This window comes from Heptranchias perlo, chromosome 25, assembly GCF_035084215.1.
Source record: "Heptranchias perlo isolate sHepPer1 chromosome 25, sHepPer1.hap1, whole genome shotgun sequence".
Classification (NCBI taxonomy): domain Eukaryota; kingdom Metazoa; phylum Chordata; class Chondrichthyes; order Hexanchiformes; family Hexanchidae; genus Heptranchias; species Heptranchias perlo.
In genome coordinates this window covers 9,328,708-9,353,037 of record NC_090349.1, presented here as the reverse complement: position 1 = coordinate 9,353,037, position 24,330 = coordinate 9,328,708, and the positions used below count along the sequence as shown (strand labels likewise).

The 24,330-nt window shown below is 43.6% G+C and overlaps 1 protein-coding gene across 3 annotated transcripts in view; it reads left to right on the top strand.

Moving 5' to 3' along the window:
• hira (histone cell cycle regulator a) overlaps nucleotides 1-24,330 on the top strand; it is a 103,724-nt gene that overhangs the window by 3,875 nt on the left and 75,519 nt on the right. For 2 of the 3 annotated variants that reach the window (XM_068005537.1, XM_068005538.1), the window contains exons 2-8: nucleotides 11,326-11,388; nucleotides 12,030-12,140; nucleotides 13,229-13,319; nucleotides 13,794-13,888; nucleotides 17,763-17,858; nucleotides 18,153-18,313; nucleotides 19,317-19,484. In XM_068005537.1, coding sequence (XP_067861638.1) covers nucleotides 11,326-11,388; nucleotides 12,030-12,140; nucleotides 13,229-13,319; nucleotides 13,794-13,888; nucleotides 17,763-17,858; nucleotides 18,153-18,313; nucleotides 19,317-19,484 — 785 coding nt within the window. Of the gene's footprint in view, nucleotides 1-11,325; nucleotides 11,389-12,029; nucleotides 12,141-12,178; nucleotides 12,598-13,228; nucleotides 13,320-13,793; nucleotides 13,889-17,762; nucleotides 17,859-18,152; nucleotides 18,314-19,316; nucleotides 19,485-24,330 lie in introns of those variants that run through there. The other variant, XM_068005539.1, reaches the window with a different exon arrangement.

Genomic DNA, 24,330 nt, shown 5'->3' with positions numbered 1-24,330 from the left:
GAGGTGTGGATAAAAGGAGGGGAGGAGTAGAACGTTGAGTATTTCCTACCTACGCATCTGAACACTTTCTAATTACATCTCTGTAGCGTCTTACTGTGGTTATACTTCCGTAAGAATCAACTGGAACATAATTTTTACTGTGACTTATACTTGGGTTTAATGTTTTATCACGATAGTGTATTCGACCATGAATCTTGAAATAATGTTCCATGCTTTGCTGTTGTTTGAAAAATTTTTTGTTAGTTCATTGTTGGGCCATTCTTTAATTCACACATTGGGAATAAACAATGGAAGCGTTTTTACTGTGAGGTTCAGGCATGGCTGCTGTACTTGGGGTTGCGTGTTCGATTGCATTGATGAAAACGGAGTGTGCCGTGGGTCGGTTCTGTCGTAGCCAAAAACTCTTGTATTTATCAAGTCAGTAATTTTAGATTGTGTGACTCCTTAAATCGGCCCAGTGATTGCATTTTGTTTTGAATATAGGATTCTTTAAGTGTAGGTCTGCAGCAGGGCTTTTTGCCCCCTGGTAGCCTAATGTTAACATCAGCAATCTTTTTGCCCATTGACCATATTGGAGGAGGTTAAGAAATGGGGAGGGGCGGCGCATGGAGGGATTTGAAATAAGGATGAGAATTTTAAAATCGAGGCGCTGCCGGACCGGGAGCCAATGTAGGTCAGCAAGCACTGGGGTGAGGGGTGAACAGGACTTGGTGCGAGTTAGGATATGGGCAGCAGAGTTTTGGATGAGCTCAAGTTTATGAAGGGTGGAAGATGGGAGGCCAGCCAGGAGAGCATTGGAATAGCCAAGTCTAGTGGTAACAAAGGCATGGGTGAGGGTTTCAGCAGCTGATGAGCTGAGGCAGTTACGGAGGTGGAAGTAGGCGATCTTGGTGATGGAGCGGACATGTGGTCGTGAGCTCATTTCAAGGTCAAATAGGACGTCAAGGTCGCGAGCGGTCTGGTTCAGCCTTGGACAGTGTCCAGGGAGAGGGATGGAGTTTGTGGCGGGGATCGAAGACAATGGCTTCGGTCTTCCAAATATTTAGTTGGAGAAAATTTTTGCTCATCCAGTTTTGGATGTCGGACAAGCAGTGTGACAAATGGGCGACAGTGGAGGGGTAGAGATGGGTCTCGTCAGTGTACATGTGGAACCTGATGTATTTTCTGATAATGTTGTTGAGGGGCAGCATGTAGATGAAAAATAGGAGGGAGCCAAAGATAGATCCTTGGGGGACTCCAAAAGTTACGGAGCAGAAGCTCATCTCAGGGTCAAAGGTTGCGAACGGTCTGGTTCAGCCTTAGAAAGTGGCCAGGGAGAGAGATGGAGTCGGTGGCAGGGACCAAAGACAATGGCTTCGGTCTTCCCAATATTTAGTTGGAGGAAATTTTTGCTCATGTCGGACAAGCAGTGTAACAAATGAGAGACAGTGGAGGGGACGAGAGAGGTGGTGGTGAGGTAGAGCTGGGTGTCGTCAGCATTCATGTGGAATCTGACGTGTTTTCGGATGATATTGCTGAGGGGCAGCATGTAGATTAGAATAGGAGGGGCGAAGGATAGATCCTTCGGGGGACTCGAGGTAACTGAGCGAGAAGAGAAGTCATTGCAGATGATTCCCTGGCCATGACTGAATAGATAAGAATGGAACCAGGCGAGTGCAGTCCCACCCAGCTGGATGACGAGGGAGAGGTGTTGGAGGAGGATGGTGTGGTCAACCGTATCAAAGGCTGCAGACAGGTTGAGAACATAGGAACACAGGGACAAGAAGAGGCCATTTAGCCCCTCGAGCTTGTTCTGCTTTTAATGAGCTGACGCCATATACCCATATCCCTTAATACCTTTTAGTTAACAAAAATCTATCAATCTCAGATTTAAAATTAATTGAGCTAGCATCAATTGCTGTTTGCGGAACAGAGTTCCAAACTTCTACCACCCTTTGTGTGTGGAAATGTTTCCTAACTTCACTCCTGAAGTCCTGGCTCTAATTTTTTGGCTATATCTCCTAGTCCTAGACTCCCCAACCCAGCGGAAATAGTTTCTCTCTATCTACCCTATCAATTCCCCTTAATATCTTGAAAGCTTCAATCAAATCACTCCATAATCTTCTAAATTCCAGGGAATACATTCTCTCCTCTTCTCTCTCCTCATTCTTCTAGAATGAGGAGAGACGGTTTACCACGGTCACAGTCATTTGTGACTTTGATAAGGGCCATTTCAGTGTTGTGGCAGGGGCAGAAACTTGACTGGAGGGATTCAAACCTGGAGTTGCGGGAAAGATGGGCACTGATTTGGAAGGCGACAACATATTCAAGGACTTTGGAGAGGGACAGGAAGTTGGAGATGGGGTTGTAGTTTGCAAGGACCGATGGGTTAAGGGGTTTTTTGAGGAAGAGTGTGATGATGGCAGGTTCGAAGGGGAGGGGGACAGTACCTGAGGAGAGGGAACCATTAACAATATCAGCTAACAGGCGGCTAGGAGGGGAAGTTGGGTGATCACCAGTTTGGTGGGAATAGGGTCGAGGGAGCAGGAATTGGGTCTCACAGTCATGATGAACTCAGAGAAGGCATGAGGGGAGATAGGAGAGAAACTAGAAAAAGATGCAAGTTCAGGGCTTGGGCAGTGGGGAACCGTAGGGGAAGTTTGGCTTGGTAAGCCATGGGAAGGGAGGGATGCAGCAGGCAGCTGAACAGATGGTCTCAATCTTAGGGGCAAAGTAGTCTATGAGCTCCTCGCACTTGTTCAAGGTGAGGGTGGAGAGGGCAGGGAAGAGGGGTTTAAGATGACGGTTTGTAGTGGAGAAGAGAAGCCGGGGGTTAACTTTGCATTCCAGGATAATCCTGGAATATTCTGGAATCCTGGAATAGTGAGCAGTTTTGGAAGAGGAGAGCAGGACCCGATAGTGCTTTATGTGGTCTAGACCGATCTTGCGATGAATGGCTAACCCAGTTGTCTGCCATAAACGTTCAAGTCTGCATCCTTTGAATGTAAGGGAGCGGAGATGAGGGCCGTACCAGGGGGAACGACCAGGGTGAGAGAGGGTAACGGTTTTAATGGGGACAAGGGCATCAAAGGTGGAGTTGAGGATGTGATTGAGCAGATTGGTAGCTCCACAAATGTCATGGTGAATGGAGGGCCAAAGGCTGGACAGTTGGGAATTTGAAAGTGCAGTTGTAAGTGACTTGGAGGAAGAGTTTTTTCCAGGGACAAACGTAGAAGGAAGTGGGGTTGGAGGTGGAGGTGGACGGGGATACAAGGGTGTGATCAGAGATGGCCTTATCCGTAATTGACATGATGGGAGTAGAGAGGTCATGTGAGATGGCAAGATAGAAGGGCTGGCGGGGAGTTTATATGGAGGGAGAGATTAAGGGAGAATAGGAGGGCAGTGAACTCAGGAGAGTTGGCATGATGAGTTGAGATGGAGGTTGAAATCACCCAGGATGAGAAGTTGTTAGATGCAGAGACTGTGGGAGGAAAGCAGTGAAGATATCTCGGTGAGGAACTTGGGTGGGATGATAGTGCTGCTGAATGGAGCTGTCTTTTGGATGAGATTTTAAACCTAGGCTACGTCTGCCCTTTCGGGTGGATGTAAAAAATCCCATGGCACTACTTGAAGAGCAGTGTAGTTCTCCCCGGCATCATGGCCAATATTTATTCCTCAACCGAAATCACTAAAACAGATTATCTAGTAATTATCACATTGCTGCTTGTGAGACCTTGCTGTGTGCAAATTGGCTGTTGCGTTTCCTACATTACAACAGTGACTGCACTTCAAAAGTACTTCATTGGCTGTAAAGAGCTAGAATTTTTTGAGGGTGTAACTAGCAGGATAAATAAGGGGGAATCAGTGGATGTAGTATATTTGGATTTTCAAAAGGCATTTGATAAGATGCCACATGAGGTTGTTACACAAGATTAGGGCTAGTGGAATTGGGAGTAATATATTAGCATGGATTGAGGATTGGTGAACAGACAGAAAACAGAGTAGGAATAAACGGATCATTTTTGGATTGGCACGTTGTAACTAGTGGGATGCTGCAAGGATCAGTGCTTGGGCCTCAGCTATTTACAATATACATCAATGACTTCAATGAGGGGACCAAGTGTAATGTTTCCAAGTTTGCTACAAACTTGATACAAAGCTAGGTGGGAAAGTAAGCTGTGAGGAGGATGTAAAGAGGCTGCAAAGGGTTATAGACAGGTTAAGTGAGTGGGCGAGAAGGTGGCAGATGGAGTATAATGTGGGGAAATATGAAATTACCCACTTTTTGGTAGGAAGAAAAGCAGAATATTTTTTAAAAGGTGAGAGGCCAAGAAATGTTGGTATTCAGAGGGATTTGGGTGTCCTTGTACACAAATTACAAAAAGTTAACATACAGGTACAGCAAGCAATTAGCAAAGCAAATGGTATGATAGCCTTTATTGCAACGGGGTTGGAGTATTACAGTAAGGCGATCTTGCTGCAATTATACAGGCTCTGGTGAGACCACACCTGGAGTACTGTGTACAGTTTTGGTCTCCTTATCCAAGGAAGGATATACGTGTCTTAGAAGGGGTACGATGAAGGTTCACTAGATTGATTACTGGAATGAAGGGATTGTTCTATGAGGAGAGATTGAGAAGAATGGCCTACGTTCTCAGGAGTTTAGAATGAGAATCATTGAAACATATAAGATTCTTAGAGGACTTGACAGGATAGGTACTGAGAGGCTGTTTCCCCTGGCTAGAGAGTCTAGAACTACGGGTCATAGTCTCAAGATATGGGATCGGCTGTTTAGGACCGAGGAAAAATGTCTTCACTGAGGGTTGTAAATCTTTGGAATTCTTTAACCGAGAGCTGTGGAAGCTGTTGTTCAGAATATTCAAGACTGAGATCGATAGATTTTTGGACAATAAGGGAATCCAGGGATTATGGGGATAGGCCGGGAAAGTGGAGTTGAGGTAGAAGATCAACCATGGTCTTGAATGGCGGAGCAGACTTGAGGGGCTGTATGGCCTACTCCTGCTCTTATTTCTTATGTTATGTTTTTGTGTTCATGTTGGGGCTGCTTCAGAGCTGCCAGGCTCACATGCTGTGCAGTTTGATTATACCTGCTGTTAGAAAGATCCAGAATCCCTAAAATAAAAAGGGAAGGGATGGAGATGATTAGACAGTTTTTTTACGCAGCGAGTTATGATCTGGAATTCACTTCCTGACAGGGTGGTGGAAGCAGATTCAATAGTAACTTTCAAAACGGAATTGGATGTGTACCTCAAAAAAAAAAGGAAAAATTTGCAGGGCAATGGGGAAAGAGCAGGGGTGTGGGACTAATTGGATAACTCTTTCAAAGAGCCGGCACAGGCACGATGGGCTGAATGGCCTCCTGTGCTGTATCATTCTCAGTTGCAAATGCCGGAGATTTGAAACTAAAAACAGAAAATGCCGGAAATACACAGCAGGTCTGTCAGTATCCATAAGGCGAAAAGCCTGTTCTGATGAAGGTTACACACCCGAAATATCATAACCTGTCTTTTCTCCTTAGAGTCGCTGACCTGCTATGTGTTTCTAGCAATTTCTAGATTTATTCCAGAATATCGAATCCATTCTTGGGAATCCGTTTGTGTTATTTAGTAAATTCACTGCAGCACCCAGGAAGAAAGGCTCCGTATGGAGCAGTGTCCCCATTAACACCACCTCCCCTTTAAGGCAATGATACTTTTAATATTTGTTAACATTCTAAAGCCGTGGATTTGCATTGTGGTTTAAATATTCTATAGCTGTCGGGGAAAGTACAGATGGAGCATAACAGGTGTGCTGGAACAGTTTATTGTAGGGTGGCTGCAAATGTATTCTGGAAGAAAAGGATCGGGAGGAGCAGTACTGATCATGCAAAAGTGCGTACTGCTTGAAATTGCTACCCCTTTGGCTGCCTCAAATTAGGGGAAAAAGTCCCATTCCTCTGTGCCAACATCCCTCTTCCCGATGAGCAAACAAAAATGCATCCCTAAATACAGATAGGAAAGGGCAGAGTTCAGACACGAATATTAGGAATGATCAAATCGAATGTCAATTTAGCATCACTTCCTCCAGCTCTTTAGCCAGTGCTGCATACTGGTTTAAATGTGGCTAATGGCCACGTGGCTCAAAGACAACACTGTGCTGACAGAATTCTAGATTTCTACTACCCTTTGTTTGAAAAAGTGCTTCCTGATTTCCTTCCTAAATGGTCTAGCTCTAATTTTAAGATTCTTGATTTCCCCCACCAGAGGAATCTGTTTAACGTTTTAAACACCTCAGACGACCTCTCAATCTCCTAAACTCAAGGGAATACAAGCAAGTTCATGCAACCCGTCCTCACAATTTAACCCTCTAAGCCCCGGTATCATTCTGGTGAATCTGTGCTGTACCCCCTCCAATATATCTTTCCTGAGGTATGGTGCCCAAATCTGAACGGATACTCCAGATGGGGCCTGACCATGGCTCTGTACAACTGATGCATTACTTTCTTCCTTTTGTATTCCAACCCCCTTGAGATAAAGGCCAACGTTCTATTAGTCTTTGATTGCTTTTTCTATCTGTCTGCTAGCTTTAAATGATTTTGTGCTTGGACTCCCAAATCTCTTTGCTCCTCTGCAGTTCCTAGTTTCTCACCATTTAGAAAATACACCGATTTATCTTCTTTAGATCCAAAGTGGATGACCTCACGTTTGCCCACATTGAATTCCATCTGCCATAGTTTTGCCCGCTCACTTAATCTGTCCTTGCCCCTTTGCGACTTCCTGCTCCCATCTGCATTAATTACTGTTGCTCCTGATTTAGTGTCATCTGCAAACTTGGATATACAACTCTCTATTAATGACTTGGATGAAGAAAGAAAAGTTGAGGCTCCAGGACAGATCCCTGGGGAACACCACTTGTCACATCCTGCCAATCTGAGTACATATCCTTTATCCCCACTCACTGTCTCTTACCTCCCAACCAATTTCCAATACAAGTCAAAAGGTTACCTCCTATTCTGTGTGCTCTCATTTTTGCTAGTAATCTTTTGTGTGGAACTATATTGAATGCCTTCAGGAAGTCCAGAGAGATAACATCCATGGACACTCCCTTGTCTACTTATTAGTGACCTTCTCAAAAGATTAGTCAGTCGTGACTTACCTTTAACAAAGCCATGCTGGCTCTCTCTGATCAGCTCATATTTGTTGAAGTGCTCAGTCACTCTGACAGATTCTAGTAGTTTCCCCACAACTGATGTTGAACTAACAGGCCTGTAGTTACCTGGTTCCTCTCTCCCACCTTTCTTAAATAATGGAGTGACATTAGCAATTTTCCAGTCTAACAGCACAATTCCTGAATTGAAAGATTATAACTAACACTTTTGTAATTTCTGCGCCTACTTATTTGAATACTCCCAATCTATGTGAAAGTTAAAATCTCCCATTATAGCCACTTTGCCTTTGCTACATACTTCTCTGATCTCCATATTTATGTATCCCACTACTGCGTCACTGCTGTCAGGAGATCTGTAGACAATTTCCACCAGAGTCTTGTATCCATTGCTGTTTCTTAATTCTACCCAGAGTGTTTCCACTGTCTGCTCACCCTTACTGATCATCTTTCCTTCAACTGCTGAAATATTGTCTTTTAGCAATATTGTTACTCCTCCTCCTTTCCCTATTTCCCAGTCTTTTCTAAAGAACATTAAGCTCCCATTCTTGCCCAGCTTGTAGCCAGGTCTCTGCAATGGTTATTACATTGTACCCTTTGAACTTCTAATTTGTTTGTTTCATTCCTTATGCTGCGTGCATTTGTGTAGAGAACTCTGATTTGGTCAATAGTCCCCACTCTGCCCATACGTGCCGATGATGTTCCTCTCACAGTTCCTAAGTTATCACACTTTTTGTTATTTTTCAACACTTTTGCTTTATTTATTTCATGTATATTAATTCCTATATTATCTGAACTTTGATTTTTTTTCATTTTTCTTTTATGACTCTTTTTGTACTCTGAGCTTGCTCTTGCCTCGAAGTCATAAAGTCAATGAATTTATAGTGTATTGAGGACAGTTTTCTGAAGCAATATGTTTTAGAACTGACAAAGGAACAGGCCATACTAGTAATGAGTAACGAGCCAGAATGAATTAATAATCTGACAGTGAGTGAGTATCTTGCAATAGTGACCATTATGTGATAGAGTTTGACGTTAAGTTTGAGAAGGAGAAAGATCAAGCTGTGGTCACTTATTCAGTGTGTTAACACCAAAAAACTATATTAAAAATTTACACTTATGCCAACACGCTTCAATGTTTGATTTCCTTCTTGTGAGATGCTCTTTTTGTCACCCCAGTACTCATTACTACCTACACTAGTGACAGACCTGTAACTACCAAGACAGGAGATTTGATCGGGGTATTCAAAATCATGAAGGGTCTAGATAGAGTAGATAGAGAGAAAGTGTTCCCATTGGCAGAAGGGTCAAGAACTAGAGGACATAGATATAAGGTGATTGGCAAAAGAATCAAAGGTGACATAAGGAAAAACTTCTTTACTCAGCGAGTGGTTAAGATCTGGAATGCACTGCCAGAGGGGGTGGTGGAGGCAGATTCAATCATGGCCTTCAAAAGGGAACTGGATAAGTACTTGAAAGGAAAAAATTTGCAGTGCTACGTGGATAGGGCGGGGGAGTGGGACTAGCTGGATTGCTCTTGCATAGAGCCGGCACGGACTCGATGGGTGGAATTGCCTCTTTCCGTGCTGTAATCTTTCTATGATTCTACCAGTACTTCACCCGAGTGCCATACCATTAAAAATGCTCTCACTAGTTGTATCACAGGTTTGGAAGAAGAAAGAGTATAATTGTACTGTTGGGTGTTTTCACATTTTAAGTGTATGTTGTATAAACATTTGACACACCCAAGATGGCACTTTACTGAAATCCTAGTGTTGTAAGGTTTTAAACTGGCTTGGGTCACTGTCTTGAATGTATTTGCAGTGACAGGACTTTTTTTTGGCCAGAACCTGTCATTCACTAATAAATGAAGGTCAGCATGTGAAAAGGGAGAGACAATTTAATATTTTTGGCAGGGACCCTTCACTTGTTTGGATGTAAGCTGTCCACCTGAATCAGTAACCTAATTAGCCCGCTGTGTGTTTCCAGCATTTTCTGTTTTTATTTCAGATTTCCAGCATTCACAGCTTTTTGAAAATCTCTTAATACTGTGTGTGGTGAAGTCTTTTGGTTAAACATACTATACCGGGCAAGAGCAGTGAATTGATGGGGAATCATTTGAACAGATCGATAATGCATTAGAGAAAGGCAGAGTGATCAATCTGGAGAATTTTAATTACCCTGAATTCAAATAAGATCTGGGAAATTATCTTCAGCTCATAGAACTTGTGCAACTCTGGTTTTTCACCCTGGATATTAAACAGGGCTGGGAAAGAGGCTGTTTTTTTTAATTCATTCATGGGATGTTGACATTGCTGGTAAGGTGAGCATTGATTGTCCATCCCTGATTGCCCTTGAGAAGGTGTGGTGAGCTGCGCTTTTGAACTGCTGCAGCCCATGTAGTGATAGTTCTCCCACAGTGCTGTTGGGTAGGAAGTTCCAGGATTTTGACTCAGCGACGATGAAGGAAAGGCGATATATTTCCAAGTCGGGATGATGTGTGACTTGGAGGGGAACCTGCAGGTGGTGGTGTTCCCATGCGCCCGCTGCCGTTGTCCTTCTAGGTGGTGGAGGTCGTGGGTTTGGGTGGTGCTGCCAAAGAAGCCTTCGCGAGTTGCTGCAATGCATCTTGTAGATGGTACACACTGCAGCCACGGTGCGCCGGTGGTGGAGGGAGCGAATGTTTAAGGTGGTGGATGGGGTGCCAGTCAAGCGGGCTGCTTTGTCCTGGATGGTGTCGAGCTTTTTAAGTGTTGTTGGAGTTGCACTTATCCAGGCAAGTGGAGAGTATTCCATCACACTCCTGACTTGTGCCTTGTAGATGGTGAAAAGGTTTTGGGGAGTCAGGAGGTGAGTCACTGGCCGCAGAATACCCAGCTGCTGACCTGCTCTTTTAGCTGTAGTATTTATATGGCTGGTCCAGTTACGTTTCTGGTCAGTGTTGACCTCTAGGATGTTGTTGATGGGGGATTCGGCGATGGTAATGCCGTTGAATGTCACTGGGAGGTGGTTAGACTATCTCTTGTTGGAGATGCTCATTGCCTGGCACTTGTGTGGTGTGAATGTTATTTGCCACTTAATTAGCCTAAATGTTGTCCAGGTCTTGCTGCATGCAGGCATGGACTGCTTCATTATCTGAGGGGTTGCAAATGGAGCTGAACACTGTGCTATCATTAGCAAATATTCCCACTTCTGACCTTATGATGGCGGGAAGGTCATTGATGAAGCAGCTGAAGATGGTTGGGCTTAGGACTCTGCCCTGAGGAACTCTTGCAGTGATATCCTGGGGCTGAGATGATTGGCCTCCAACAACCACTGCCATCTTCCTTTGTGCTAGGTATGACTCCGGCCAATGGAGAGTTTTCCCCCTGATTCCCATTGACTTTAATTTTACTAGGGCTCCTTGATGCCACACTCGGTCAAATGCTGCCTTGATGACAAGGGCAGTCACTCTCATCTCACCTCTGGAGTTCAGCTCTTTTGTCCATATTTGGACCAAGGCTGTAATGAGGCCTGGAGCTGAGTGGTCCTGATGGAACCCAAACTAAGCATCGGTGAGCAGGTTATTGGTGAATAAGTGCCGCTTGATAGCATTATTAGCGCTGTACTTAACTCAGTATTACCAGTGACCATGAGACTGTGCAATATAGACCATAATGAAGCTGGGACACGGTTCGGTGAAAGACAACGTATTGAATGCATCAAACTTCAGGGCAGCTGGTTTTAAGCCATCAAAACGGAAAAGGAAAAAATAATGGGAAATAAACCATGAATTGGAAATGGAATTCTTTTAAAGTTGTAAAAGAGAGTGCAAATTATGTTGAAATGGAAGGTTACTATTAAAACCAAGATCTAAGTAGATGCTGGAAGACTTTTTTAGAAAAAAACAGAAAAGCAGAGATTGAAAAACACATGAAACGGATTTAAAAAAGTGCACGTTTCTTGGTGAAAATTGGCAAAATAAACAAGGGCTGTTGGGGAATCAGAAATTCTTTTTCTCTAAACATTTTTTGGAAGATTTTACCTGGTGAAATGGGAATCATCAGGGCTTCTAATGAAGAAAGTCCAAATGACGTATTTCCGGGGCCAAATATTGTCTTTCACTTCATTGTGAAGCAGGATTGGCTTTTGAGTCCGAACGTGCATTGCTTCTGTTCAATAAATCTAATCACTTCTTTCCAGGTAAGCCAATATTTTCTGTGGACATTCATCCCGATGGAACCAAGTTTGCAACAGGTGGACAAGGTAAGATCCAGGCTGCAGGCCGCCTACCATTTAGCTTAGAGATGGTAACGTCCAGAAATCTCAATTGTCCTGAAGGCTGCTGTCCCCTTTCATAATCTGCCTTGCAGTGTGATTTTTGGCTTGTGCACCTGTTAACCTGGACAGCAGGATAGTTTGTCGTATTCAGATCTTTTATATGAAGGATTGCATGCTATGGATTCACTGGTCCTCTGCATTACTGTGCCAGCTGTATGCTGCCCTGCTGTGGAAATAATAGCCTTTGTCGTATACATAGAGTTACGTCAGAGACTTACTAAAGTGCCCACTTGCTCTGGGGGTTTGAACAGCCAGCCTTCAATGCGAAGTTGGTTCTCACTGTGCCACCTCTGCCCTGTCCAGAGAGATCAATTCCTGCTGCATCCTTGCTGTGTTGCCCACTGAGTAGCTCAGGGCTCAGTTTCCTTGGCTGCCCTTCAAGGGGATTAATTCAGTGTGAACGTTTTGCCTTGGAGATGTGCTGGCCAGAGATTTCCTCCACCCACTCATACCCAGGCCATCCCTGAACAGAACCGATCTACAAACTGTTACTAGAGTTGCTTTTTTAAAATTGTATATTTTTAAAAACAAATAAAAAAGGCTTACTGTTTAATTTCCGCCTACAGGGGAGGATTCAGGAAAGGTTGTCATATGGAACATGCCACCAGTTGTACGAGAGGAGGACGAGAAGAACGAGACTATCCCCAAAATGCTTTGCCAAATGGATAACCACCTGGGTACATGCGAAATATACACAGAAAGCACCTTTTATGTGTCACTCAAGAGCTTATTGCCCAATATTTCAGTGATCTTTCACTCTCACTATTTACTGATACAGTCCTTAGAAACTGTATTCCATTAGGAGGGTTCTGTAAAGTTCTGGTTTGTTCTGTCTCTGTGTAAAGGCTATCTTTGTGAGCTATTGAGTGCAAAAGTCCCCCTATTTATCCTCTATCACTGCCTTTTTAAGGGGAGGAGAATAGTCATCCCATACAGCCAGAGTTACTAATTAGGTGCATCACCCACCATTTCCATTCATCTTCTTTCAATGTTGGTATCTTTTTAGCAAAGCAAAGTTATTAGAAATGTTATTAACCCTCTTCCCCCCACCCTTTTTTAAAAAAAAAGTATGACCGCCTTTTCTCTGAGACTGCTATTTCCACAACCATTTAGTTTCATCTACCAAGACCATAGGTAAGAAATACATACTATGACATCTCCTGTTTATAATATCAGGTTTATGTATTAATTCAGATGAATTAACACCTTTAATGTCATTCATTGATAGTGAAAGCCTTTTTAGATTTTATTTCACAATCTCTCACTTTTGCACCAATTTTCTCCCACCCTCTCCAAAGAGCACTGATTTGGTACTGGAGTATGGTTCCCTAAGTGCTGGCCAGCCTCTGGTACCTCGCCCAAATGACACGTTATTTATCTGTGTCAGCAGGCTATTTGACTGTGGGGGTAGGACGTCACGGCCAAGCTGTATCATGTCCTTGCCTGATGCTCGCACCTGCACGCTTCCAGCCTGGGTCCCTGTATAGTGACTGGAAATGGTTGCCCTTGCCCATTTTTCTCTTCCTAACTTGGGCGCAGAGGCTCAACTGGAGGGCCTCTTCTGCCATGTACAACTTAGCACAGACTTGAGATCAAACTTGGGAGTTTCTTAGCCTACTTGGCTGAGCCACTCACTGGGCAAACCTGCTGAGCCGTTAGAGGGAGATCTCCTTATGTTTTTTATTTAATTAAACTTTGTTTTAGATCCTCTGTATTCTTGCAGATAAACAGATAATTGCTAATGTTTGTCTCTGTTTCCTTGCAGCCTGTGTGAATTGTGTGCGCTGGTCTAATAACGGATTGTACCTGGCGTCGGGTGGAGATGACAAGCTGATCATGCTGTGGAAGAGAGTTGCGTAAGTATCTCTGACGGCCGGATGACTGCAAGCTTCGCGAGCATGTACACCCAATCAATGGCTTTCCTTGGTTGAGTTTTAAAAACGTAACTGTGTCCAGGAATGATGTGAAGGTGAGTGCTGGTTTATACAGGTAACCAGTGGATCCAAATTACATTGTCGTGCTGTACATGCAGGGAGATCTAATGGATTCACATTATGGTATAATGCTTTATATAATGGGTATCTCCAGTACATCCACATTATACTGTTATGCTTTGTAAGCAGTCAATAGCTAAATCAATATAGGCAACATATAAACCATTCGAAGCTGCCAAGACATACTCGTACTGTGAGATACGGGTGGGCAACTGTCAGTCTGGAGCATATGCAATAAACTGATATGTCCATGCTTGTTTTAAGATCCTAAAATTGAGGGCGTACAGAATTTCAAGGTGACGTGATGTGTGGTAACTGTGTGATTGCTTTTTATAGGTATATTGGACCGAGCAATGTTTTTGGCTCCAGTAGCAAGCTAGCTAATGTGGAACAGTGGAGATGCGTTTCTATCCTCAGAAGTCATACAGGAGGTATGAGTTGAAGGTCATGTTCTATTTGTTTTCATGAGATGGGGCAGTGAAAGGCAGTTTATTTTTGGAACAGTTTTTGCATAATGAAATGAAATGCGACTGGTTTCCTCGATCTTCAGTGAATTTATTTAGTGAGTACCTGAATTATGTAAACTGGAAAGGTTCCCAGCATCGATCCTCAATCTGTGCCAAGTTAGCTGATCTAACTTGGTGGTACAGGCAGGACATTTGGCTTTGGCCTCCTTGGTTATGGGAGGGATAATCATCCAGCGTTTGCATACCTGATCTCAATCCAGAGACCCCCGCTGGAGGTGCATGTGTGTGGATATTGGCTGAGGCCAGGTTCGGGCTTGAAGGTGGCAGCTCACTGTGATTAAGTGGTCCATTGATACTCACTGTCTAGACTCTTAAATAATGACCACTTGGGCAAGGTACTGGAAAACAACCCGTGCCTGTCCAACTCTGTCCCAGCAATAAGTCAGTGGAGAAAATTGGTGAGTGAAGAGAAAAATAAATTTGACATGGGGTGAGGTAAGAGTTTGTTCCCGGCTTTACCTGCTGTCGCTCTGCTGTCAGGGGAGATGTTGAACAAAAACAGGCATTTCTCCACAGAGGGAATCAGAAAGCAGGACATCATTGTTTACTCTTGCTTATCTTTTAGAAGCCAACTGTTGCAGAACAGTATTGCGTGCAGTATACTTTATTTGCATCTGGTCCAGACTGGTGAGATTATAGACTCTCTGAGACTTACCTTTAATAAAATTTGTCAGTCTTATTAACTGGTGTGACACTTAGCCAGAGGCAGCTGTAAGAAGAGCATGCAAATGACCTGAACAGTGACTGGGAGCTGCAAGACTTTGAGCTGTCTGACTCCTAGCGAGTTCAGGCCCCGCAAAAAGAAACTGCAAACATTACAGCACAGTCACTTGGTTGGTGTGAGATATGGAAAAAATTACATTGTTGAGTTTTTTTAAAAGTTCGGGGATAAGGCACAATAATGGGCAAAGTCGAATTATAGGATTTACATTGGACAAAAAATGATCCTTCGGCCCATTGTACTTATGCTGGTGTTTGCTCTTCGACTGGAGCTATCTACTCTAATCACATTTCCATGCCCTTTTCCTGTATCTCCTTTATATTCTTTTCAAATACTTATCTAATTTCCTTTTAAACGCTGTTATAGTCTCTGCCTAATGAGCAATTTGTGGTAAAGTGTTCTATATTCTAATAGGCCTGGGTATGAAAAAAATTCTTCCAACTTCCCCTTTTTGTTTCAGTGATCCTTAATCTATGCCCCCTTGTTATCAATTTGCCAACTAATGGAGGCAATCTCATCATTATTTACCATTTCAAAGCTTTTAGTAATTTTGATGGCCTTTGCATCCCCTTTAACCCGTTTTCCAAATGGGCCTTGTGACTTTTCTATTTTTAGTCCTGTTAACTTTTTTAATACAATGTCCTTTTGAATATTTATCTTCATTCATGACTCTTTCACATCCTACTCATTCTTCTACAATCTCACTTTCACCTTCCTCTAAAAACTGATCCAACATATTTAGTAAGCATTTCCAAGTCACCCTCAAATACAAGTTGGCTCCCTATGTCTGTAAGTGATCCCATTCCTTCTTTGACTATCTTTTTACTTCTTATGTGCTTTTAAAAGCTCTTTACATTTTCCTTTTATATTGACTGTCAGTTTCCTTTCATACTTTTCTTAGCCTTCCTAATTTCCTTTTGCTTTCTTTCCATACCTATTACAATTCTCATTGTTTTATTCTGTGTTATATCATCTATATTGTGCCTTTTTAAAAAAAAATATTGTTTTCTAATATAATCTCTCTATCCATGGAATCCCTCCCTTTGATGTACTTCCTTTATCCTAGTTGGAATATATTTAATTTGTACCTGATCTATCGTATTTAAATTGCTCCCATTGTTGGTCTTTGTGTTCGATTTGCTAATTTTTCCAACCAATTAATCTGTGCTATGTTCCCTTTCATCGCACTGAAATTAGCTCATTTCTAGTCCAGCACCTTTTATCTTAGACTCTTCGCGTGTTTTCAATGTCAACCTAACTAGCTATGGTCGCTATTTCCCAAGTGCTGCTCTATCTTCGGATCCCTTTCTTGCCCTGCTTATCCCACCATCACAACAGTTACTACTGCAAACCTCTCTCAATTGCCAACAAATCTTTTCCTCAGTTATTCAGTCTTTAATGCACTCCCAGTCTAATAACAGGTTGTTTAGTTCTTAACTCACGATAGGCAGCCTCTGTCTTATTACCCTCATCAATTTAGCACTTTCCTGTCCATTGCTGAAATCGTTGCCTGGAATTTCCACAGTTGTCCTCTGTTGGGTGATCGGCAGAACCCCCGGTAAAACGGTGCAAATGGCCAAAAATTCCCGTTAATGCTGCTTCTCCAGGGTTTCTGCCGATTTTCAGGCAAAGTTACAATGGGAGAACCACAGTGGAAATTCTCCCCATCCACCCCTTGCCTTTAATTATCAAGACCACCCCATATCTTTTTTTTCCCCCTCCTTTTATCTCTCCCAAAATTTCCGTAACCAGGTACATCCCACTCTTACCCTGTTTGAAGCCAAGTTCTGTCCAGGCTACAGCATCATACCCATTCTAGTGCCTCTCGTTTCCCGCTCTTCTATTCGAATGTGCAAAGCAATAGAAATAAAGTATTGCCATGCTGACACACTTGTAGCCCTCAATAACTTTTTTTTCTTCTTTCCTTCTCCTTAACCTCTCTCCTAACTTCCCTCGGTACTTCACGCTATACCCCACCTGAGCGTACAGTTTTAGACTGCTTTGCCCTTTCACTATACTTATGGGAAGTGGTCAAGCATATGCTCTTAAGATTTGCCCTACCCTGCTAAATAGTAAATTCCCTCTGTGTGAGGACATTGGTGCTGTTTCGGTTTGGATGAATCCCATCCCACCTGTTGAGTTGTCCCCGGCCCATAACTCGCCTCCATGCCCTAAACATCTGAAACCCTCCCTCTATAACCATCTATCAAGACAAGCATTGTCTTGCCCTAGTGCCTGACATTGGGATAAATCCTGAGATCAATACCCTGGAGGTCCTGCTTTTTAAACTAATACCTAATTCAAACTCCTTTTGCAGCACCTCCACCACTGTTCTTCCCTATGTCATTGGTTCCAATGAAAAGCATGACCTCAGGCCACTCACTCTTTCCAAAATCATCTCCACCACTTCCACTTTGACCTGCAATTTGGGACAAAAAGCTATGTGTTCCTCTAATGATTGATATATAAAGATATACAACTACACTTGGAGCTCATTTCTTTTCCACCTCCCATTCTCAGCAGGTAACCATTTGCTGCTTCATGTTGTGGTGTCTCCTTTGATTTCCCACCTTTTTGTGGCCATTTTTGTCTGTAACAAGGTATCCAGCACTGTGTGCCTATTGGAGCACGTCAAATACCCAGCAGTTTCCCGCAAGGCCTCTGGCCTCTACCGGAGTCCTCCACTTCGCGCATCCCCCCCACAAAGGATATACACCTATGTCGCCTCCTCTGCCTCACGGTTCCTCTCTAGCTGCAGCATGGCTACCTCTTGTAACATGGAAAATTATAGGGAGCTTCACGCTGTGCATCTTGGTCATTTGATTTGGGAGCGCTTCAAGGTGATCTTGGATGCACAGAGTACAAAAACCTTCGTTCCCCAGTGTTGGCATCCTTCAGCTTGATGAGCATAAAAATTCACTAATGTGTATATATTGCTTTAAAATGGTAATAGCACATTTTATTGACTGAGGATCCCTTTCTTGGCTGCACCTTGTATGTCACACATAGCAGTCCTGATGTACAGCACACTGACTGAGGATTGTGTCTATGTTCTAGATGTGATGGACCTGGCCTGGTCACCCCACGACGCCTGGCTCTCCTCCTGCAGTATAGATAACACCGTTGTTATCTGGAATGCTCTGAAGTTCCCAGGTAAGTTTGGAAGTTGGCTTTGAATTGACGAACAGGTTCATTAAGGGCAGCAGGACTGGAACTAGAGTGAACAGAACTCCCTCATGAAGCAGCATTGAACAATTAGTTTCAGCAAAGACATTCTTTGTCTCAAACCCATGCAGGACTTGTTTCCTGTGAATCCATCGCAGTCATGATTGAACGTTATGTATAAAATTTACTGTTGGTCACATAGGTTACGCATACAGCACAGGATCTCATTCATTTGGAAAGTTGTAAGCTTCAAAGACGACTAAACAACTCCCTTCCTTGCAGAGATCATTGCAACGTTACGGGGTCACTCTGGCCTGGTGAAGGGCCTCACCTGGGATCCTGTTGGGAAATACATTGCATCACAAGCTGATGACCGGAGCTTAAAAGTGTGGAGAACCATGGATTGGCAGCTGGAGACCAACATCACTAAACCCTTCGATGAAGTACGTGTTTTCAACAAATGTCTGAATCATTGTCCTGGGGCTGTGCAGTTCTTTGTTGCTTTTTGTCACTTGTTAGAAGTAGCAAACTATGGGCAGCCATCATGCCACCAGCATCTCTTCTGCCCTCTTTCCCTCCCCCTATCGTCCCATTCATGCTGAACATCGGGGCGGTCAGCAGATGAAATTTAAAAAAAAAATTTGCTTGCCAATTGGTGTCCCGAGACTCTATTTTCGATTAGGCCTTAAAATAGATGGCCAGGGCCCCCACACCAGAAACAGGCTGGAATCTTATTTCAGTATTAGCCTAACACATGCTCTGCCCATTGGTACAATGGCATTGAGCAGCTGAACCAGTGGTCCTTAAAGGGATCACGGCAGGCCGCTCAAAATCAAACATGTTTCAGGTTTTAAAAGTGATTTTTTTGAGTCAGGCGTAGATCACTGCTCCTTGTAGTCCTTCAAAAATCGGCCCTTTGTGGCCCTCCCTTGTGATCGCCTCCCACTTCGCCTACCTGCACCAGCTGGGCTGCATATTCGAGCCCTGGATTTTATCCCTCTCTGATCAGCGAGCTGCTCAAATTGCGCAAACAGCTTGCAGTGGTATGGAAATGATACCTGACTATCAGCATTGTTTGAGCCTTGGACTGATCCCATCGGGTGGGTGGTTGGCTGAGGCGCCTGATGGAATTGGTCACCCGAAAATTGCCCCCTGTTATTCTTCAGGAATTTTTGAATGAATTATTAGCAAAGACTTCTTTCAGGTTGCCATTAGAAGTCAATTCATATTTGGAAATGTGTTGGTCAAATACCAAACCAGTTAATGCTCTCTTGAAGGAATTACAAGATAACCTGATGTGTTAGTATTTCAGTGGAGTTAGGTTGATGACGAGACTTGTGATTGTTCCATTATTGCCATGGTAATTGGTGCAGATTGGCTCGTGTTAGCATGGTTTTTGTGGCTACGCAGGGTCACGGTCCATGTGACTGTTTCATCTCTCTGCAGTGTGCAGGCACGACGCACGTGCTGCGGTTAAGCTGGTCCCCGGATGGCCATTACCTTGTATCTGCTCACGCAATGAACAACTCGGGCCCCACAGCGCAGATCATTGAGCGGGATGGCTGGAAAACAAACATGGATTTCGTTGGCCATCGGAAAGCAGTGACTGTGGTGGTAAGAGTTCTGACCTTTTGAACCCTGCAGGAAACAGTTTGGAAGAGTGTAATTTATAAGTGTGCACTGTATATAAATATGCATTCTGTTTTGGGGAGGGGAGAGAAAAGAATGGGAGGAAGAATGAAATTGTAGGATACATATAAATATATTTTTCAGCTGGTAGGGAGAAAACAGCATGAAAGATGCATTTTCAAAAGGCATTCGATAAGGTGCCACACAAAAGGTTGTTACACAAGATTAGGGCTCATGGGATTGGGGGTAATATATTAGCATGGATTTAGGATTGGTTAATGGACAGAAAACAGAGTAGGAATAAACGGGTCATATTTGGGTTGGCAGGTTGTAATTAGTGGGGTGCCACAGGGATCAGTGCTTGGGCCTCAGCTGTTTACAATATATACCAAAGACTTAGACGAGGGGACAGAGTGTAATGTATCCAAGTTTGCTGACCATACAATGCTAGGTGGGAAAGTAAGCTGTGAGGAGGACGTAAAGAAGCTGCAAAGGAATCTAGACAGGTTAAGTGAGTGGGAAAGAAGGTGGCAGATGGAGTAAAATGTGGGGAAATGTCAAATTATCCACTTTGGTAGGAAGAATAGAAAAGCAGAATATTTTTTAAAAGGTGAGAGACTAAGATGTTGTTTAGAGGGATTTGGGTATCCTTGGACACAAATCACAGAAAGTTAACATGCAGGTATGATGTGGAGATAACCTAAACATTTGCCTGAGGAAGGAGGAAATCTCCGAAAGCTTGTGAATTTAAAATAAAATTGCTGGACTATAACTTGGTGTTGTAAAATTGTTTACAACATGCAGGTACAGCAAGCAATTAAGGTGGCAAATGTTATGCTAGCCTTTATTGCAAGGGGGTTGGAGTACAAGAGTAAGGAAGTCTTGCTGCAATTTTGTAGGGCTCTGGTGAGACCACACCTGTGTACAGTTTTGGTCTCCTTACCTAATGAAGGATATACTTGCCTTAGAGGGGCTGCAACAAAGGTTCACCAGATTGATTCCTGGGATGAGAGGGTTGTCCTATGAGGAGAGATTGTGTAGAATGGGCCTATATTCTCGAGTTTAGAAGAATAAGAGGTGATCTCATTGAAATGTAAAAGATTCTTCGAGGGCTTGACAGGGTAGATGCTGAGAGGCAGTTTTCCCCTGGTTGGAGAGTCCAGAACCAGGGGTCATAGTCTCAAAATACAGGGTCGGCCATTTAGGACTGAGATGAGAAATTTCTTCACTTAGAGGGTTGTGAATCTTTGGAATTTTCGACCCAGAGGACTGTGATGCTCAATCGTTGAGTATATTCAAGACTGAGATCGACGGATTTTTGGACACTGAGAATCAAGGGATATGGGGATAGGGCGGGAAAGTGGAGTTGAGGTAGTAAATCAGCCATGATCTTATTGAATGGCGGAGCAGGCTCGAGGGGCCGTATTGCCTACTCCCGCTCCTATTTCTTATGTTTTTGTTTTGTATGAGTGTAGTTTTGTGCTCCTCTTTGTGTATCTATCAAAAACTGGATTCAGGAGTTATGACTTACTTTTTGGCTCCTGTAAATCTTCCTCTGATTTATTAAGCCGAGTCCTCGCTCCCTGGAATTGCTCGCTCATGCTAGGGCAATGGTTTTCAAACTTGCCATTATGGACATTGCAAATATTGACACATTCCTGGAGATCCCTGTCCTACCTTCTAAAAGACAGTGTCAACTACACAGAATCTCAGATGCTTACAGCACAGAAGGAGGCCATTCGGCCCATCGAGCCCATGCAGGCTTTTGTAAGAGCAATCCAGTTCGTCCCATTCCCCTGCTCTTTCCCTGAAGCCCTACAAATTTTTTCCCTTCAAGTATTTATCCAATTCCTTTTTGAAAGCCACAATTGAATTTGCTTCCACCACCCTTTCAGGCAGTGCATTCCAGGTCAAAACTACTCGCTGCATAAAAAAGTTTTTCCTCGTGTTGCCTTTGGTTCTTCTGCCAATCACCTTAAATCTGTGTACTCTGGTTCTCGACGCATCCGCCAATGGTAACAGTTTCTCTTTATTTACTTTATCTAAACCCTTTGTGATTTTGAACACTTCTATCAAATCTCTTCTTAACCTTTTCTGCTCTAAGGAGAACAACACTAGCTTCTCCAGTCTATCCACGTAACTGAAGTCCCTCATCTCTGGAACCATTCCAGTCAATCTTTTCTGCACCCTCTTTAAGGAGTTCATATCCTTCACAAAGTGCGGTGCCCAGAATTGGACACAATACTCCAGTTGTGGCCAAACCAGTGTTTTATAAAGGTTCAACATAACTTCTTTGCTTTTGTACTCTATACCTCTATTTATAAAGCCCAGGATCCCGTGTGCTTTTTTAATCGCTTTTTCAACCTGTCCTGCCACCTTCAAAGATTTTGCACATATTCCTCCAGGTCTCTCTGTTCCTGCACCCCCTTTAGAATTGTACCATTTAGTTTATATTGCCTCTCCTCATTCTTCCTTCCAAAATATATCACTTTGTACTTCCCTGGGTTAAATTTCATCTGCCATGTGTCTGCCCATTCCACTATCCTGCCTATATCCTCTTGAAGTCTATTACTATCCTCCTCACTGTTGATTACACTTCCAAATTTTGTCATCTGCAAATTTTGTAATTGTGCCTGTACACCCAAGTCCACGTCATCAATAATATCCAAAAAAAGCAGTGGTCCTAGTACCGACCTCACTGTATATCTTCCTCCAGTCTGAAAAACAACAGTTCACCAATACTCTCTGCTCCTATCCTTAGCCAATTTCGTATCCATGCTGCCAGTACCCCTTTTATTCCATGGGCTTCAATTTTGCTGACAAGCCTATTATGCGGCACTTTATCAAACACCTTTTCAAAGTCCATATACACATCAACTGCATTGCCCTCAGCAGTCCTCTCTGTTACCTCATCAAAAAACTCAATCAAGTTAGTTAATCACGATTTGCCTTTAACAAATCCATGCTGGCTTTCCTTTATTATTCCACACTTGTCCAAGTGACTTTTAATTTTGTCCTGAATTATTGTTCCTAAAAGCTTCCCCACTACTGAGGTTAAACTGACTGGCCTGTCGTTGCCAGGTTTATCCTTGCACCCTTTTTTGAACAAGGTTGTAACATTTGCAATTCTCCAGTCCTCTGGTACCACCCCCATATCTATGGAGGATACCCAAAGGATAACAGTGCTGTCATTGCAGAATATATGTATTATTTGGATACAGTGATTGGAAATAATCAGCAAATCAATAATTTTTTTTTTTTTTTAATTCGTTCACGGGATGTGGGTGTCGCTGGCAAGGCCAGCATTTATTGCCCATCCCTAATTGCCCTCGAGAACAACAAAAATGAAAAATCCGATGCCCTCAAAGATCTCTGGGTTCTGGGACCCCGGTTTGTAAACCTCTGTGCTTGTTTATGGTTTTGTGGGTGAAGTTCGCCTGGTGGTACTCTTCAGGTGTTAGCCTGGACCAGTGAATATTAGTAGGCTATAATTGGCCCTTTGCCATCCATGACCCTATTGTGGATGATTGCATTGTCATCATGCTTTTGACTGCTTATGGGTGGGGGTGGCGATGCCTTGCCCCTCACTGAAGTCTCTGCCCCCCACCCTCCCCCCGGGCTACACTTTCCACCATCTGCGGTGCCCAAACCACCTCGGTGGTGGTGTGGCCCTTATCACCAAATTACACCTTCGTCTCTCCACTCCACCTCCCACCCCCCCCCCCCCACCCCAGCCCCCTACTTCTCTGGTATCTTCTCCTTCAAGCATCTCATCTTATTCTACCTCTCTTTTAAAATCTTCATTTTCTATTGATCCCCAAGCTCTACTCCTAGTTTCTCATTGAGATATCCTCTCTTGCTTCCTCCCTCAACCTCTGCACTGAGCAACCCCTCATCTTCGGTAATGTCAATCTCCACCTCAAATCATCTTGCGCTTTCTCTTCTGATTTCACTGTCTTTCCTCGACCTCTCCCTCCCTCCCTTATTCACGGCCACCTCCTCGACCATGCCATCTCACATGGCCTCTTTACTCCCATTGTCTCAATCATGGACATGGCCATCTCTGAGCACTGCCTTGTATCCCTCACTACCCACATACCCCATATTGCCATCAAACTCCCAACTGTTGAGCCTTTGGCCTTCCATTGTAGCAGAATTTCTTCATCCCACCCCCAGCATTCAATTGACCCCGGTGTCAGCCTTAGCTGAGATCAGCTATCAGCGCAGGCCAGGGAGTGAACTTGGTACCTTCCTGATGTGTATGGCTCAGTGCCACATCCTGTGATGCATTTACTCACTGATGGTTGGGGCAAATTGGTCTGACTTCGACACATCAATAACTACAACAACAACATGCATTTATATAATGCCTTTAACATAGTAAAATATCCCCTGGTGCTTTATGGGAGCAGAATTAGACAAATATTGACACTGGACCAAAGAAGGAGACATTAGAAAGACCAAAAGCTTGGTCGTGGAGGTAGGTTTGAAGGAGCATCTTAAAGGAGGAGAGGTTTATGGAGGGAATTCCAGAGTTCAGGGTCAAGAAAGCTGAAAGCATGACCGCCATTGGTGAGACGAAGGAAGTGGAGGAACACAGAAATCTCTGAGGGTTCTAGGGCTGGAGGAGAGCTAGGGAGGGACGAGGCCATTTGAACAACGGTAGTCTGTTGGCATTCTCAAGGCAAGATGGAATCTGTCCGAATTCATTTCCTATACAGTTATTGTAATCCTCTCTGGACGAGAGCAGACCCTGAGTCCAAACCAACATCTCCAGTATTCTACCCCTGCCGCCCCCCCCAGCCAATTTACATAACTTTCAATAGCTCTG